Source organism: Astyanax mexicanus, chromosome 20 (genome assembly GCF_023375975.1).
Source record: "Astyanax mexicanus isolate ESR-SI-001 chromosome 20, AstMex3_surface, whole genome shotgun sequence".
NCBI classification, from domain to species: domain Eukaryota; kingdom Metazoa; phylum Chordata; class Actinopteri; order Characiformes; family Acestrorhamphidae; genus Astyanax; species Astyanax mexicanus.
Genome location: NC_064427.1, coordinates 3097481 through 3115202, shown reverse-complemented (window position 1 = coordinate 3115202; position 17722 = coordinate 3097481). Strand labels below are relative to the sequence as shown.

The 17722-nt window shown below is 39.7% G+C and overlaps 2 protein-coding genes across 2 annotated transcripts in view; both read left to right on the top strand.

Annotated features, from left to right (window-relative positions):
- The window catches only part of apc (APC regulator of WNT signaling pathway), a 42412-nt gene extending 32466 nt beyond the window's left edge, over positions 1–9946 (top strand). Inside the window, exons 13-16 of the mRNA XM_022680883.2 lie at positions 548–625; positions 1349–1465; positions 1580–1794; positions 2475–9946. Of these exons, the coding sequence (XP_022536604.2) occupies positions 548–625; positions 1349–1465; positions 1580–1794; positions 2475–8832 (6768 nt within the window). The 3' untranslated portion in view covers positions 8833–9946. The remainder of the gene's footprint in view (positions 1–547; positions 626–1348; positions 1466–1579; positions 1795–2474) is intronic.
- Positions 9947–10948: 1002 nt separating this feature from the next.
- Positions 10949–15949, top strand: LOC103034372 (C3a anaphylatoxin chemotactic receptor). The gene is made up of 2 exons (XM_015606092.3): positions 10949–12005; positions 14019–15949. Exon 2 carries the CDS (start codon positions 14074–14076, stop codon positions 15148–15150), a length of 1077 nt encoding a protein of 358 aa, XP_015461578.3. The 5' UTR covers positions 10949–12005; positions 14019–14073; the 3' UTR covers positions 15151–15949.
- The last annotated feature ends 1773 nt before the right edge of the window (positions 15950–17722 follow it).

The window sequence follows — 17722 nt, the reverse complement described above, 5'->3', positions numbered from 1 at the left end:
TCTTTTCCTCCTCACCATGTATCTTTTTATCTTCTCCTACTTTCTTTCTTCTCCTTCTCCTCCTACTTGTTCTCCTTCTACTATTTCTTATCCTTTATCATCTCATTGTCCTCCGCCTCCTCCTCCTCCTCCTCCTCCTCCTTCTTCTTGTCCTCAGTATTTTGTCCAATTATTTACTCAGTGTTATTTTATTAGCTCTACTTTTGTGTTTGTCACTTTCTTCAGTCGTCACAAGAGGGCGCCAACCACATGGTTTTACTGAGAGAACCACAGAGAGGAAGTGGATAACTCGGTGTATAAAAATAACCAGCGACCACCTTTAAAACTATACTGACCAACATCTGAGCACATCTGAGCTCTGGCCTTAATAAAAAATAAAAAATCTCCCCAAAACCAGAACCAGGTTTCCTGTTTAATCAAATCTGTGGTTATGAGTTTCTATGTAGTACAACATGTATGTATAATAACACCAGGGCTGCTGTGTAATAGTAACAATTAGCAAGATACAGAAATATTACTAACACTTCATTTTTCTTTATTTTTCCAGGCTACACTTTGTTCTATGAAGGGCTGTATGAGGGCCATGGTTGCTCAGCTAAAATCTGAGAGTGAAGATTTGCAGCAGGTACTTTTCTAGGATTTTTTTGTACTTTTGTTGGGTCAGTGATGAGAAACCTACGTTTTCTTTCCTAATTTATTTTCTTAAATAAAAGGTTCGAAAGCAAAATGCTTTTGCTATGTGTGTGTTAATTTTAACTTTTCATAAAACATAAATATTTCTTTCTATTATCTAAATATTTTAAATTAGACCACTTAAAAATGATGAGTTTCTTTGATTTTACCAAATTAAAAACCTCTGGAATATAATCAAGAGGAAGATGGATGATCACAAACCATCAAACCACCAAACTGAACTGCTTGCATTTTTGCACCAGGAGTAAAGCAGCATAAAGTTATCCAAAAGCAGTGTGTAAGACTGGTGGAGGAGGAGAACATGATGCCAAGATGCATGGAAAAAACTGTGATTATATTGATTTCTGAACTCTTACATCTTTATGAATATGAACTTATTTTGTTTGCAGTATTTGAGGTCTAAAATCCATTTATCATTTTTTGCAAATAAATGCTCTAAAGGACAGTTTTTTTTATTTAGAATTAGAGAGAAATGTCAGTAGTTTACAGAATAAAACAATAATGTTCATTTTACTCAAACATGAACCTATAAATGGCAAAATCAGAGAAACTTATTCAGAAACTGAAGTGGTCTCTTCATTTTTTCAGAGCTGTTTGTCTGAACAGTACATTTAGAAATAAAGGTGCTCTATAAAATGCTGCTGTTTCTTCTCAGGTAATCGCCAGTGTTCTGAGGAACCTGTCCTGGCGTGCGGATGTGAACAGTAAGAAGACTCTGCGAGAGGTCGGCAGCGTTCGAGCTCTGATGGAGTGCGCTCTTGAGGTTCAGAAGGTAAGGCTTTCATTTTTAAATTAGAAATGTATTGTTTTGTGATGGATCTTGCCTGTTTTACACATTTATACCCAATTGTCTTTTTTTTTTTTTTTTTTTTTTTTTTTTTAATAGGAATCCACATTAAAAAGTGTCCTGAGTGCCCTGTGGAACCTGTCTGCTCACTGCACTGAAAACAAGGCTGATATCTGCTCAGTCTCTGGAGCGCTGGCGTTTTTAGTCAGCACTCTGACCTACAGAAGCCAAACCAACACCCTTGCCATTATAGAAAGTGGTGGAGGCATCCTGAGGAATGTATCCAGCCTCATAGCCACAAACGAGGAGCACAGGTAACATTACATTTACAATCTATTACTTAGTAAAGAAAGGTTCATCAGAATTATTTTTTTTTTTTGCCAAAAATGAAATTAAACACAGGAAAAATATTTGGCTAAATGCTGAGTGAAGAACATGTTTATAAATAAGCATATGTGTTTATAAATGACTTGGTTATTAATTGCTTAGTGCATCTCAAAAAAAAAATATCATTGAAATGTTACTTTATTTCAGTAATTCAGTTGAAAATGTGAAACTCATATATTATAAACATATATTATATAGATGTATTAAACACAGAGTGATCTGTTTTAAGCGTTAATCTTTTTTATTGTTGATTATGGCTTACAGCCAATTAAAAATCCAAAAATCAGTGTTTCAGAAAGGAGATTGGAATATTATATAAGTATATATGTATCTATAGGGCGCTATACTGTCTGTTGATAACTTTTCATCTGAATAATTTTATACTCTGTTTTGTGCCTTTGAATCCACCGCTAATATGACTTGTAGTAAATTAATGTTTTCTCCTATTCCCTGAAAAGTACTTTTTTTTTTGTTTAATTGAATGTTGGTACCTGCCAGATTTTCGGTGCATGCCTATTTATAAAATCACTAATTTCTTTTTAAGTTGACACGGTTGCTATTCCACTATATTGCTGCTTATCTGTGCTCCTCTTATGTTTTTCCGTAGGCAAATCCTAAGGGAGAACAGCTGTCTCCAGACTCTTCTTCAGCACCTGAAGTCTCACAGCTTAACCATCGTGAGCAATGCCTGTGGGACCCTCTGGAACCTCTCTGCTCGCAACGCAAAGGACCAGGAAGCATTATGGGACATGGGTGCAGTCAGCATGCTGAAGAATCTGATCCACTCCAAGCACAAAATGATCGCCATGGGCAGTGCTGCAGCTCTGAGGAACCTAATGGCCAACCGGCCTGCCAAATACAAGGACGCCAATATCATGTCCCCTGGATCGAGTCTACCTTCACTACATGTACGCAAACAGAAAGCACTAATCGAGGAACTGGACGCACAGCATCTTTCAGAAACGTTCGACAACATAGACAATTTGAGTCCCAAGGCTTCCCACAGGGGGAAGCCTCGACACAAGCACAACGTCTACGGCGATTATGACGGGGTGTGCAGGTCGGACGGTTATAACACTAGTGGCGTTGGCGTTCGCTCCCCTTACATGAACACTCCAGTGCTGTCCAGCCCATCTTCACGTGAGAATTCACGAGGGAATTCCGAAAGTATTAGAGCTGAGCGAGACAAGAGTCTGGATAGGGAACGAAGAGGGTTCCACCCTGATCCTGACTCTAGTAAACGATTGCAGGCAATGCAGATTCCTACCACTGCGGCGCAAATCGCAATGGTAATGGAAGAAGTCCAAAGCATGCACTTAGGCCTGGATGACAGAACTGCAGGTTCTACCTCAGACTCCCATATGGTGCAAGACGACATGATCAGACGCCAGACCGGTGTTCACAGTCACCAGAACATTTACAGCTACAGCAAACCAGACCCATCTGGAAGACCATGCCCAATGCCCCAACTGGAGTACAGAGCATCTAATGACAGTCTGAATAGTGTCAACAGCACCGACGGATATGGCAAGCGAGGCCAGATGAAACCATCTGTAGACTCCTACTCCGAAGATGATGAAAGCAAATGCTGTGTCTACAGAAAATACCCAGCAGACCTTGCCCATAAGATTCACAATGCCAACCACATGGAGGACGACGATGGAGATCTAGACACGCCAATTAACTACAGTTTGAAGTATTCCGATGAGCAGCTCAACTCTGGCCGACAAAGCCCAAGCCAGAATGAAAGGTGGGCAAGGCCCAAGACTCTGGAGGAAGAAATTAAACGCTCTGAACAGAAGCCACCCAGGTCCCAAAGCCCCGGATATCCAATGTACCCAGAGGGAAATACTGAAAGTGAGGACAAACGTAAGAAATTCCAGCCCAGGTTTGTCCAACAAGACATGTCTGGAGGATTCCGACAAAGGGGACCCAATGAACAAAGCAGCAGCGGTTCTAGTCATGGAATGACTAAAAAGATCAGCCAAACGATTTGCACTGTGGACGATTTCGGCGACGAGAAGCCAACCAACTACAGTGAGCGCTACTCTGAAGAGGAACAGCTTGACGAGCAGCCGACCAATTACAGCATGAAATACAACGAAGATCATCATGTAGAGCAACCCATTGATTACAGTCTGAAGTATTCCGAAGGTCCTAAGAAGGCAGTATTCAGTCACTCAAAGCCATCTTCATCTCAGAGCTCTGTCAAAGACCAGTTAAGCCAGGATAGTTCATCTTCAGTGTCTTCTATAAAGAATCAAGGCAGGCAAAAACAGCTCCACCCATCCACAGCAGCCCAAACAAGATCTGGACCTGGTGGGAGAGCCATGCAGAAGACAGCATCTTGCAAAGCTCCTACGATAAATCAGGAAACATTGCAGACATACTGTGTGGAGGACACACCCATATGTTTCTCAAGAGGGAGCTCTTTGTCATCGTTGTCCTCTGAAGATGAAATGGACAGCTGTAAGAGGAATGTCAATGCATCAAGTAACTACCCAACTTTGCCCGTTTCCGAGAAAGAATCGAGCGCTCCTGATCAACGCACAACAGAAAGTCAGTCGTCTGGACACTATGTGCGAATGAAACCCCCGCGACACCAAGGTTCACACGTCGGGCACGGAGAGGGTTCCAGACATCACAAAGCAGTGGAATTCTCCTCAGGTGCTAAATCGCCTTCCAAAAGTGGTGCTCAAACCCCTAAAAGTCCCCCAGAACATTATGTGCAAGAGACGCCCCTCATGTTCAGCAGGTGCACTTCGGTCAGCTCTCTCGACAGTTTTGAAAGCCACTCTATTGCCAGCTCTGTACAGAGCGAGCCTTGTAGTGGCATGGTCAGTGGCATAATCAGCCCAAGTGATTTACCAGACAGCCCTGGTCAAACAATGCCTCCCAGTCGTAGCAAGACGCCGCCTCCCCCTCCACCACGTTCAACATCTATAAAACAAAAAGTTACTGTGCCACCCCGTTCTGAAAAACAGGAAATGCCTCCAAGGCGTGCTGCTGTTAATGCTGCTGTGCAGAAAGTACAAGTACTTCCAGATAATGACACGCTTATTCACTTCGCCACAGAGAGTACTCCAGATGGGTTTTCATGTGCTTCTAGCCTCAGTGCGCTAAGTCTGGATGAGCCCTTTATTCAAAAAGATGTCGAGCTGAAGATCATGCCTCCAGTTCACGAGGATGATCACGGAAATGACTCTGAACCTGAGAAAGATGAGGTTAAGGAGTCGAAGGGACAAGAGAAGCCTTCAGCAGCTCCTGAACCTGAGAAAGACATCTTGGATGACTCGGATGACGATGATGACATAGAGATCTTAGAGGCCTGTATCAATTCGGCTATGCCCACAAAGTCTTCAAGAAAGCCCAAGAAACAAACCCCTCCATCCTCCTCGAGAATACCCCCACCAGTGGCCCGCAAACCAAGCCAACTCCCTGTTTACAAACTACACCCCCCACAAGCCAGGGGGCAACAGAAACATGTTGCACTAGCTCATGGAGAGGACATGCCTCGGGTTTATTGCGTAGAAGGTACGCCCATAAACTTCTCCACAGCAACATCGCTCAGTGACCTTACGATTGATTCACCTCCAAACGAGTTGGCAGCTATTGAAAATCCCCCTTCTCATGCAGAGGCATCCAACCAAAGATGTGATACCGTCCCAGAGGGCAAAAGTGCAGAAACAAAGGATGTTGTACCCTCTGACTCACTAGGTGCTCCTGCTGAGAATGAAGGAGATGACATTCTTGCAGAATGCATCAACTCCGCAATGCCAAAAGGTAAAATACACAAACCTTTTAGAGTGCAAAAGATGTCTGATCAGCCTCAGCACCCTCCTACGGCAACTGGCAGTCTAGTTCAGCAAGACTTTGAAAAGAAAAAGCCGACTTCACCAGTAAAACCTATGCCTCAAAGCAGTGAGTACAGATTAAGGATGCTCAAGCGGCAAGATGCTCCCGGTAACTTATCAGAAGCAACTGCGTATCCTGATAAAAACGCAGAATCTAAAAAATTCGAGGCCAGAGTAGGTCCAAGAGAATTTTCAGATAAGCCTGTAAATGCCGAAGAAAGAACACGTCCAGGTTATACCTTTGATTCCCCGCACCATTACACACCAATCGAGGGTACTCCTTACTGCTTCTCTCGCAATGATTCCCTGAGTTCGCTCGACTTTGAAGATGATGATCTTGACCTTTCAAAAGAAAGGGCTGAGCTCAGAAAGGATAAGGAACAAAGAAAAGTCCCACCTTTGAAGAGCAGTGGAGAACAGCCTGGAAACACCAACAGAGTGGCTGCCTTTCAGAACGCTCCAAGCAAGCCCCATCAAAAGCCTGGGTTTCCTCTAGCACCCAAAGAAAGCACAGGAACAGTGCCTGACGAAAAGCAAAAATTTTCAATCGAAGACACTCCAGTTTGCTTCTCAAGAAACTCATCTCTAAGTTCGTTAAGTGACATTGACCAAGAAAACAACAACAAGGATTGCACACTCAAAGAGGACACAACCCAGGTGGAAATGCCCAGGCCTCAAGCCTCTGGTTATGCCCCCAAAGCTTTTCACGTTGAGGACACCCCAGTATGTTTCTCTAGGAATAGTTCTCTTAGCTCTCTCAGTATTGATTCTGAGGACGACCTTCTTCAGGAGTGTATCAGTTCTGCAATGCCAAAGAAGAAGAAGCAGCCACCGCGAAGTAAAAGCGATGACCAAGGAGTAAAGGAGGAGAAAAGCATGATGGCTGATGGTATTTTAGCAGAAGAACCAGACCTCATACTGGATCTCACAGATACGCACAGTCCAATTTCAGAGCAAGCCTTGTCGCCAGACTCTGAGTCATTTGACTGGAAAGCCATCCAAGAAGGTGCCAATTCAATAGTCAGCAGTCTACACCAGGCTGCAGCCAGTCTGTCTCGACAAGGCTCATCTGATTCAGACTCCATCCTCTCTCTCAAATCTGGTATATCTATTGGGTCCCCGTTCCACCTGCCTTCAAATCAAGACGATAGCAAGCAGTCTGCCAACAAAGGCCCAAGAATATTGAAGCCTGGCGAGAAAAGCACTTTAGAAGCAAAAAAGAAAGAGGAGGAAGCTGCTAAAAGCTTAAAAGGTGGCAAGAAAGTGTATAAAAGCCTCATTACTGGCAAGCCACGGCCCAGTCTTGAGAGTATGGCTTCTCAGCAGAGACAAGCTCAAGTTCCTGTAGTTTCCAGAGGGAGAACAATGACTCATGTACCTGGTGTAAGAAGCAGTTCGCCCAGCACTAGCCCTATTCCAAAAAAGCCTCCTGCACGTGGTCAAGTTGCCAAGCCCCCATCCCAAGGACCAAATTCTGTAAACTCTCCCAGAAGCATTAAGCCTCCATCAAAAACAGATCCTAGTCCTGCAAGAGAATCACCTGCCACACCTGGAGGATCCAGTAAAGCTTCCTCTCGATCAGGATCCAGAGACTCCACCCCTTCTAGACCACCTCAGCAATCCCTCACAAGACCTATGCAGTCTCCAGGTCGCAACTCTGTCTCACCAGGCAGAAATGGTCTCACCCCGCCAAATAAGCTATCTCAGATACCTCGTACTGTTTCTCCCAGCGCCGCCTCCAAACCAGCTGGGTCTGGACGAATGACTTACGCCTCTCCCGGGAGGCAGTTGAGCCAGCATACACCTTCAAAGCAGCAGAGTGGCTTGCCAAGGAGTACCAGTGGTATACCCAGGAGTGAGTCTGCATCAAAAGTTTTAAATCAAAGTGGAGCCTCTGGTCCTCCAAAAAAGGCAGAGTTGTCTCGAATGTCGTCCACAAAGTCAAGTGGGAGCGAGTCTGACCGATCCGAGAAGCCTGGGCTTGTTCGCCAGTCCACTTTCATTAAAGAAGCCCCTAGTCCAACGTTAAAAAGGAAGTTAGAGGAGTCTGCTTCTTTTGAATCCTTGTCACCTTCGTCTCCAAGCCAGTCGCAAACGCCTGTATCAAGCCCTTCCCTTCCAGACATGTCTCTTAGTCTGCCTTATCAAGGAAGTGGTTGGAAAAAGTCCCCTCAAAGCCAGAATTCCTCCGAAAATGGAGATGGGAAATCAATGAGACGGCAAGACATTTCACGTTCCCATTCCGAAAGTCCTTCAAGACTTCCAATTAACAGAGCGGGAACATGGAAAAGGGAGCACAGCAAGCATTCCTCTTCCCTCCCAAGAGTTGGCACTTGGAAAAGAACGGGCAGCAGTTCCTCTATACTCTCTGCCTCGTCTGAGTCCAGCGAAAAGGGCAGGAGCGAAGATGAGCGTCAGCCAGCCAATCCTCCACAGCGTTCTGGGCAAAGCAAGGAAGGAGGACTGGAACGGAAAGGAACTTGGCGGAAAGTAAAAGAGAGTGAAACGAGTCCCTCAATGACTTTAGACTTGACGGATCCAGCTGGAGATCACCAGATGAGTGCCGCAGGGTCCAAGAGTGAGGATGTGTGGGTTCGGATTGAAGATTGCCCAATTAACAACCCCAGATCTAGCAAGTCCCCGACAGCAAATACGCCTCCGGTCATCGATAGTTTGCCGGGAAAGGTGCATCCCTGCGATTGGGACTCGAGCGAAGTGCACCAACACAAGCAGCCAACGTCGAGTGAACGCCGCCTTGGTTCTGAAACGAATTTAAACTTGATCAGAAGCAGCGAGAGCCTTGATAAAAAGGTGACCGACATCAAGCCTGTTATAAGCAACCCAAACATCGCCACCGAAGTCCACGAAATTGCAGTAGCCGAGCGAACGCCGTTCAGTTCGACCAACTCCAGCAAGCACAGCTCCCCTAGTGGTGCCGTCGCTGCGAGGGTCAGTCCGTTTAACTATACCCCGAGCCCCAGAAAGAGCAGCGCCGATGGCCTGATGCCGAGGCCGTCTCAGATCCCCACTCCGGTTAACTCGAACGCCAAAAAGAAAGACTCTAAAGGAGACACGACCGAGAGCGGGTCATATATCGTTACTTCTGTGTAACGTCAAAGACAGAACTCTTAATTGACAGCTGGCCTTTGGCGTTGGCTTGACTCGTCAATACCCAAAAGACTCTTAAGACTCTTATGCTACTGGACTCACTTAAAAAAACACTTAAACAGGCTTGGGTCATGTTTTTATTTTATTCTGTCTCTCTCTCTGTGGAAAATACAGCTGTTGTTGAAGTTGTTGTAGTTGAAGCCAATGTAAAGCTGTGTATCTATGCTGGTAGAATTGTGGCAGGCACACTTGCTTATTATTAGAGAAGGGGGCGAGAGGGAAGACTCTAAAAGGATATTGTATTTCAATTTGTACTGTACAGATTTATGTATATATTTAATTTAAACTCGCGCCAAGATCTTGTATCTTTGCCTGACTTGACATAGATAATCACTTAAAGTGTAATATTTGGGATGCGGCGGTAGCGTTGTTGGACTTCAATACTAAAGCGTTTGGTTTTTAAGGAGGAACACCTGTACACCTGTATTAATTCAATTCGATAATTCATAAGAAAGTCCGACTCATTTTTACTGCCACATACTGTATGTTTTCTGACTTCTGCTCCTTGCATGAACTGATCCAGTGGTCTGGTATTTCCTGAAGTAAAGATGAACATTTCTGTGGACACATGACGTACCGATAGCTGTAGTGTAACATTTTACACTTTTGTGTGTGCTTTTGAAAGTAAGGAATTAACCTTGAAAAAAAATCTTTTGAATGAGGATCTTTACGACGGTTATAGAATATAAAACGTAGCTAGATTCATTGCTCCGCTGTTTGTGTATAATGTTTCCAGTTGAGGTGAGTGTCTTCTGAACGGCACTTTTGGTCTGAAGTTGTCTCAAGGACTGAAGTTATTTTAAAATTTAAATTATTGCTGTAGGTTTTTTGGTGTTGGTACCTTTTTTTTTTTTTTTATAAAGCTCATTTTTATTTTAACCTTTATTCACAATTACTGTTAAGCACATAATCAGATATACTACTCTGCCAAAACGTTGTGAATGACCACATTTTATTTTGTTTTCCTCATGCAATAAAGTAGGCTGATTGATGTTTGACACGCATTTCAAATTACCAATGGCAAATTCAACTTAATAAACACCATTTTGGTGAGAAAGTTGCTTGTTGTGCAAGTTTTATTGTTCTTTTTGAAACAAGTTGGTAAAATTGTGTGTTGGTGCTGTGCTACAAAAACCTTGTATTTCCAAATAGGGAAAAATTGTAAAATGTAATTTAGGTGCTTTTATCGTGAAATCTTTAAAGGTACATATTAAGCAATGTTTACTTTTGTGTGCTATGAACACCTCTATAAATCCATAAATAAGCTTTAGCTTTGTTTGCCTACCCTATTTATCTCTGTAATATACATTTTTATGTTACAAAGTTTTGTGAGATGAGAAAAACAAAAAAGAGCAATAATCAGAAATTTCACAAATTTCATATATAAAGAAATAATTTTTCAGTTTTATTCTTTTTTACCTTTTTTTTTTTACTCTTTTACCTTTAACCTGCATGTTTTGCCCGAGCCCCACGCACCCCTTACACTGTCATTATGAGCCAGAGCCTGATATAAACCCCACATTATTTTAGTAAGTAGAGCCTTTAAACTGAGCTTTTTAAAAAACATTTTCAGGTTGCGTGAATGAACGAAATCTGTTCAGAATGATGATAATTAACATTGCAACACTGCGGAAGCATGCATCTATTATTTAAGAAAAATGTTTATTAAGAACAGATCTCCAAAAGATTAGAAAAAAACACCAATGATGCGAACAATGATCCACAGACCTAAACATCGATAAATTAGGCTACAAGAATGATGGTAATTAACATTGCAACACTGAAGAAGCATAGACCTAATGCGCACCTAAGTGGAGGAGGTCACATGTGCGTGAACCCCAGACCTGCGGGATTATATATTAAGTTATTTCTAACTTAAAATACAGTTTGGTTTGTTACTTTGCTTAATTGTGATTATCATGCCATAGCTTTATATGAAATAAAAATAGCTTTAAAAAAAAACAGATGCCTGCATCGCAGACCATTTATCTGAATGATCAGCGCTACTTACAGACTTTTAATTTGGCTTCTTAATAAATCTCAATGGAAGCTGCAGGTCTGCTAACAAGAGCTGATAGCCATTAGCTAACCATTCCTGGAGCCACAAAACCACCCAGTGGGAGGGTTTAAACACTGAGGGATCTGCCTATTGGCTAGCTGGGCTGGGCCAGCGTTAAATAAGACAATACAATACAATACGCTCTGCTTCATTTAATTTAATGCTGGTCCTCCAGTGTTCTCCGGCTTGTTTAAGTTCAGTCAGATTGATCATATTAAACCATAAACAAACGAAACCAACTTAACCACCTTGGAAAGCTTGAGCTTTTCCGGTGGGGCAAATCAATAAAACCTAAAGTTAGTTTAACCTCAGTTATGACCACTTTCTTTTCTTTTTCTTTTTTGTTTTTGTGGCTCATCATTCTTGCGGGTTTGTATAAAGGGGAAGTAGAGAAAAGTTCTTGTCTTTCACACTCTGGGTTCTGTAGTTTCCTTTCACATGCTCACATTCACCTTCAGTTTCTCACTGTCTTAACTGTAAGTTTAAAGTTCAGTAATGTTCTTGTTTTCTTGCTGTTATTTTAGAGTTTTAATTCATTTTTAATTTTAAAGCCATTTCCTTATATTTAGAACTCTTTGTAAGTTTTTGTACGTAAAACTCTTTAAATGTATAAAATGTAATATCTTATATTTCTCTTTGTAGCAGATCACTGTAGCAGTAATGTAAGATTTATTCACGGCATTTCACTCACTAGACTTGTTTTAAAGTGATTTAGCTCCTTTGGCTGAGAAATTAATTCAGGAAATAACAGATTTGATCTGGAAATGATGCTTGAAACCTGTGGAATAAGACCTTTTAAATGTATAATACACCTTAAAAATAGGAAATAATTTTCCTTTTTTGTCTTATAGTGTTTTTTATGTGTGTTTTTGTGGTTCAGCGTGACCCCGGCTGGGCTGCGTTGGCGGCTTGACCACAGTATGTAAATTACAGGCGTCTATTTACAGCTGATTTGATGAGGTTGATTGCATAAACTGCGTCTGTGTTCCTGAGGATTTCCTTTCACTTACTTTTCGAGGAGAAGCTGTTTGGTGACGGAGCGCTTTGGTTCAGCTGGGTAAGTCTGGTGTGATTGATTTTATCTATTTGACTTTTTAATGTTATATTAATTGTTATTTATTAATCTTTTCTTTTTAGAGAATCATCTACTTTGAGTTTTTTAATCCTTAAGTGCTCTTAAAATTACTTATTTAAGCAAAAGTTAGTTTTTTGTTGTCCTAATCATTTTTAAATTGTAAAAAGTAAAAGTTAAAAGTTTTTAAACATCATGAGCCATGGCTGGTCTCAGTTAGGTTTGATCTAACACTGTATTTTTAGGATGTTTGGATGTTTTTACGTGTTTCAGCAAGTTCAGGCACCCTCATGTGCCGGCAGTGGGTAATAGGTCTGTTTATATTTCAGCATGAAGAACAAAAGGCAGTTTATTAGTGTGTGGGAAAACAATTTTTTTACACACAATAGCTGCTAAATATATAATACCAGTATTGTTTCAGCCTTTTGAAATGTTTAAATGCTTAAGAAGTTCTTAAAAACACATTTTCACATGGAAACTGTTTCATTATTATCCAGATGAACACAGTTAATTTTTGTAAATATAAGACATTTAAATCATTTAAACATCCTTAGTGACTAACCTAAAATAATGTTGGTAAAATCCAAATGAACCTTTAATGGAAATGTAAAGGTTCATTTGGATTTTACCAACATTATTTTAGGTTAGTCACTAAGGATGTTTAAATGATTTAAATGTCTTATATTTACAAAAATTAACTGTAATTAAGGCTGTAATTAACTGTAATTAACTGTAATTAAGGCTGATGTGTGTATATATATATATATATATATATACATATATATATATATATATATATATATATATATATATATATGTATATATGTATATATATATATATATATATATATGTATATATATATATATATATATATATGTATATATATATATATATATATATATGTATATATATATATATATATATGTATATATGTATATATATATATATATATATATATATATATATATATATATATATATACTGTGAACAATGTTACCAAGGAAAACAAGTAAAAATGTACTCTAGATAAACAACTCAGTTCACTTCAGTTTCAGAATCAATTTATCTGATTTTGCTATTTATAGGTTTACGTTTGAGTAAAATGAACATTGTTGTTTTATTCTATAAACTACAGACAACATTTCTCCCAAATTCCAAATAAAAATATTGTCATTTAGAGCATTTATTTGCAGAAAATGAGAAATGTCTGAAATAACAAAAAAGATGCAGAGCTTTCAGACCTTAAATAATGCAAATAAAAGTTAATAAGTTCATATTCCTAAAGTTTTAAGAGTTAAGAGAATTAATGCTTGAAGCTTAAAGATTATCCGTCAGTAAAATGATGATTCCTGCAGTAGCAGCTTCCTAATGTTCTGTAGGAGGCAGATTCTACAAGACCACAAAACCTTCATCATAACTGATATTCAAATGGTTTCTCCCATAATTAACAGTAGTGATAAATTAGTGTGTGTTCTGGAAAGTCCTGTAATTAAGGCTGATGTTATGTAAATCATGTAACCCATGTAAATAATCAGCAGTTCAGCAAACATGAAAGAGTAAAAAACAAATGCTGGACATTACGCGTGCTTCTCAAACTGTTCTCCATAAGCTAAAATAATATGCTGAATCGGCTCAAAACCAGTTTCTATTGGTAGTTGGTTTCAGAGTTTAAGCTGGTGTTTGATAGTCAAGCCAGTAGCAGAGGGAAGAAGCTTGAAGAGCTGTAAGATTTTGTGGGAAAACAAAACTGCACTGACTTTAGACTTGATAATAAAACACAGTGGATCAACACCAGCAGATGACAGACATGACTCTCCAAACCATCACTGATCATCAGTAAATTTTACATTTCATTTGGAAAAATCAAAAGAGGCAGAGTCAGTGCAGTACTAAGGACTGTTGCTTTAACTTTTAACTAATGGAGATTTAATTGAAAATATTAGTCGTGTTGCTTGAAATGATCTCAATCTTTTCTGTATCTCTTTCCCATTTCACAGTAACGAGAAGAAGAAGAGCTCAGTAAGTTCCACTGGATTTCCCAAAGGAGACACAATGGATTATTACTCATACTCGGACAATTTTACAACGGATGACTATAATTACACTTGGGAAAATCTTACAGACTACGATGTCTCTTTTCACGAAGACAACAACCACCCCTTCAGAGTGGTGTCACTGGTCTTCTACTGCCTGACCTGCGCTCTCGGAGTTCCTGGGAACATCCTGGTGGTGTGGATCGCTGGTTTGAAGATGAAGAGGACGGTGAACACCACCTGGTTTCTTAACCTGGCCATTGCTGACCTCCTCTGCTGCCTCTCTATACCATTCACAGTAGCCGACATCCTCATGAAAAACCACTGGCCGTACGGGAACGTCATGTGCAGGGTCCTGCCGGCCGTCATCGTTCTCAACATGTTCGCCAGCGTCTTCACGTTGAACCTCATCGGCTTGGATCGCTTCGTCCAGGTCGTTAAACCGGTTTGGTCTCAGAATAACCGTAGTCTAGGATTGGCTGCGGCCTGCTGTGGGCTGGCCTGGGTCCTGGCCTTGTTACTTAGCTTGCCCAACATGATTTTTCGTAAGGTTATTACAATCACCGAACTGAAAGTAACCATTTGCACGTTCCATTCCGGCAGTGGTGACTATGAGATGACCGAATCCCATGAAGTAGACGAAGCCTTCCGAACATTGACCCTAGTCAGGTTCCTGCTGGGCTTCCTGATACCCCTGCTCTCCATCGCAGCGTGCTACGCCCTCATCGCCCGCAAGGTTAGCCGCAGCCAGTTCCGCTCCGGAAGAGCGTTCCGGATCATGGTGGTGGTCGTCGTGGCCTTCTTCCTGTCCTGGCTGCCGTATCACGTGCTAGGCTTGATGGACGTCTACGGTTCTCCAAAAGTTTCCGAACTGGCCAAAACCGTAGACCCACTGGCCATCTCTTTGGCGTACGTCAACAGCTGCATGAACCCGGTGCTGTACGTCTTCATGGGGCAGGACTTCAAAGAGAAGGTTAAGCTGTCTCTGAGGAGAATCTTCGAGAGAGCATTCAGTGAAGATGGCACTCAGTGTTCCGGGAACTCCAGAGGACTTCATTCTCAAACCACTACCAAAACATCGGAGGCACAAATTTGATCGATTTGTATTAGAGCTTTGCATATTATCGCAAATTTACTGATGCATATATTAGCAATGAAGTACGCCATATTGTACATAACTTACGCTAACTAACTACAGCTTTGGAAAAAAAAAAAAGATGAGTTTCTTTGATTTTACCAAATTGTAAACCTCTGGAATATAATCAAGAGGAAGATGGATGATTGATTACAAGCCATACAGACCAAAAGTAAAGTTATCAAAAGCAGTGTGTAAGACTGGTGGAGGAGAACATGATGACAAGACGCATGATGAAAACTGTTCACCAAATATTGATTTCTGAACTCTTAAAACTTTATGAATATGAACTTGTTGTTTCAAATAAATGCTCTAAATGACAATATTTCTATTTGGAATTTGGGAGAAAAGAGGTTCGTAGTTTATAGAATAAAACAACAATGTTCATTTTACTCAAACATATAACTTTAAATAGCAAAATCAATCAGAGAAACTGATTTTTCAGAAACTGAAGTGGTCTCTTTTTTTCCCCAGAGCTGTGTTTATATATATATATATATATATATATATATATAATTTAGATTTCAGAAATGTTTAATATGTAGAATATGTAGATGTATATGTATTTTTGTTTATTCATGATTATTGCTGCCTGTCCTGTAGGACTATCTAGATTCATGTTCATTAATATTTTTCATGCATCAACTGTCTCAGTATTCATAATTGTTGTATTTTGTTATACGTTTGTTGACTTGATGGATTTGTAACTGGCATTATAAATGGACCTGTACGAAATGTTTCAAAATGTCTTAGAATAAAGTATTTTTACACAATTCTTGCATTTTGGAGATGTTTCACAATTCAGTATTTTCCCTTTAACTAAACTAAAACTGTGCATTCTTGAGTGCTGAATGGTCGCTGTAATGGTCTGTAATTATAGTGTTGAGTCACAAGCTTTATCAGCTTCATCAGCAGGGGAATACAGCGGAGGAAGTTACCGCTTTACTGTTAGCGTTCTTTCACAGAGTTTCAGGAGGACCACTCACCAAATACAGATTAAACTGCTGCTTGAGTTTGAATGGGCTGCAGTCTGATTAAAGATGATTAAGAGTTGGGCGTGTTTTTCTTGGCAGTATGACTGATCTCAACCACCCAGAACCAACCAAACCCTCCATTCATAATAAATGTCTGAGAAATCTTCAGATTTAGTTGTATGTCAGATCTCAGGTCAGTCCAATATTTGTAAAACCACTTAATTTTTTTATTCAGGTTAAAGGGATCGATCCGATTCCAAGTAAAAGCAGGGCCGCTATTGCCAATTTCGATACCAATATTTGTTTTATATTTAATTTAATAGCTTTATAGATCCAAAGTATCCAAAAGATATTTAAGAATTTTGCCGAACATTGTACGTGACATCATACTTTAACACAATCAAAATTTTTTGTTTATTATATATATTTTTTTCATACTTTGGATGAGTCTAATATTAACATTAACTACTGAATTTAAGGTGTGTCCGAATGTCAAACGTTTAACTGCTGTCATTCAATTTATTTAGCTTTTTGTTCTGGCCAAAGTTTGGTCCTATGGCACCTATTTTTTCTGGTCCACTTAGTATCTTTTTTTTTCCTTAAAAAAAAAAGTGTGTGCTTGCCGGGGCTTCATATTGGACTGGGAGATATAAGATATTCTTAATATTCTTAATATTTTATACATGCATTGCTTTAAAACAATGTATATATTGCTTTATGTAAACATTATATATTGCTGTTAGACTGCGGTATGAGTGCTTGATCAGCGAATGCTGACTAAGAAGAAGCGATTCTGCTTTTTTTAGTGTGAGAGACGTATTTATAGCCAGATGCTTTGAGCAGTAACAGTAATTAGAAGTCTGTCACTTCAGCATTTCCTCCCTATAGCACATTTTTCACCACTGAGCAAGTCTAATAAACTCTTATTTCACAAACTCAATCAACTGTTTGATCTGATAAACATACAATCAAATCCAAAAGTACTGGAACAGTGGGGCCAATCCTTTTATTTCTCCTTCAGACTGAAAACAATAAAAAATAAATGAGAAAACATTTCAGCTTTAATTTTCATTTGTCTGTTTCCAATTTTTTTTTTTTCTATTTTTTTTTTCACTGCATTCTTTTCATTTTATTCACCTGGAAATTGTCAAGAGTTAATTACTTGAATTTCTTGTCTCTTAATAAAGTGTTTGAGAGCATCAGTTAAAGTAAAGTAGTGAAGAGGTAGAGTTACAGGTATACAGTGAATAGTGAATATTTGAGTAATGTTCGAATCCAGGTTATGAGAAGAACACAACCAGAATATGTTATGCGACTATTTAGAAATATACATATTTTTTTCCCTAAAATGTAAAATATAAATCTTTTTTGGAGTTTAAATGTCTTTTTATTAGTTCTAAATACGTAAATAAAATGGAATAAAACACATTTTATGTTATCAACAATAGTAACATCATTTATCCTTGGGATTAATTTGACCCCAGCAATCTTAAACTCAAGAAAAGTAATATATAAATATATCAAGTTATATTTTTATATTTCATTGTTGACAACCTAAA

What these genes read in the sequence shown, in the direction of transcription:
- LOC103034372 (XM_015606092.3), top strand. Translation starts at nt 14,074, where the DNA reads ATGGATTATTACTCATACTCGGACAATTTTACAACGGATGACTATAAT.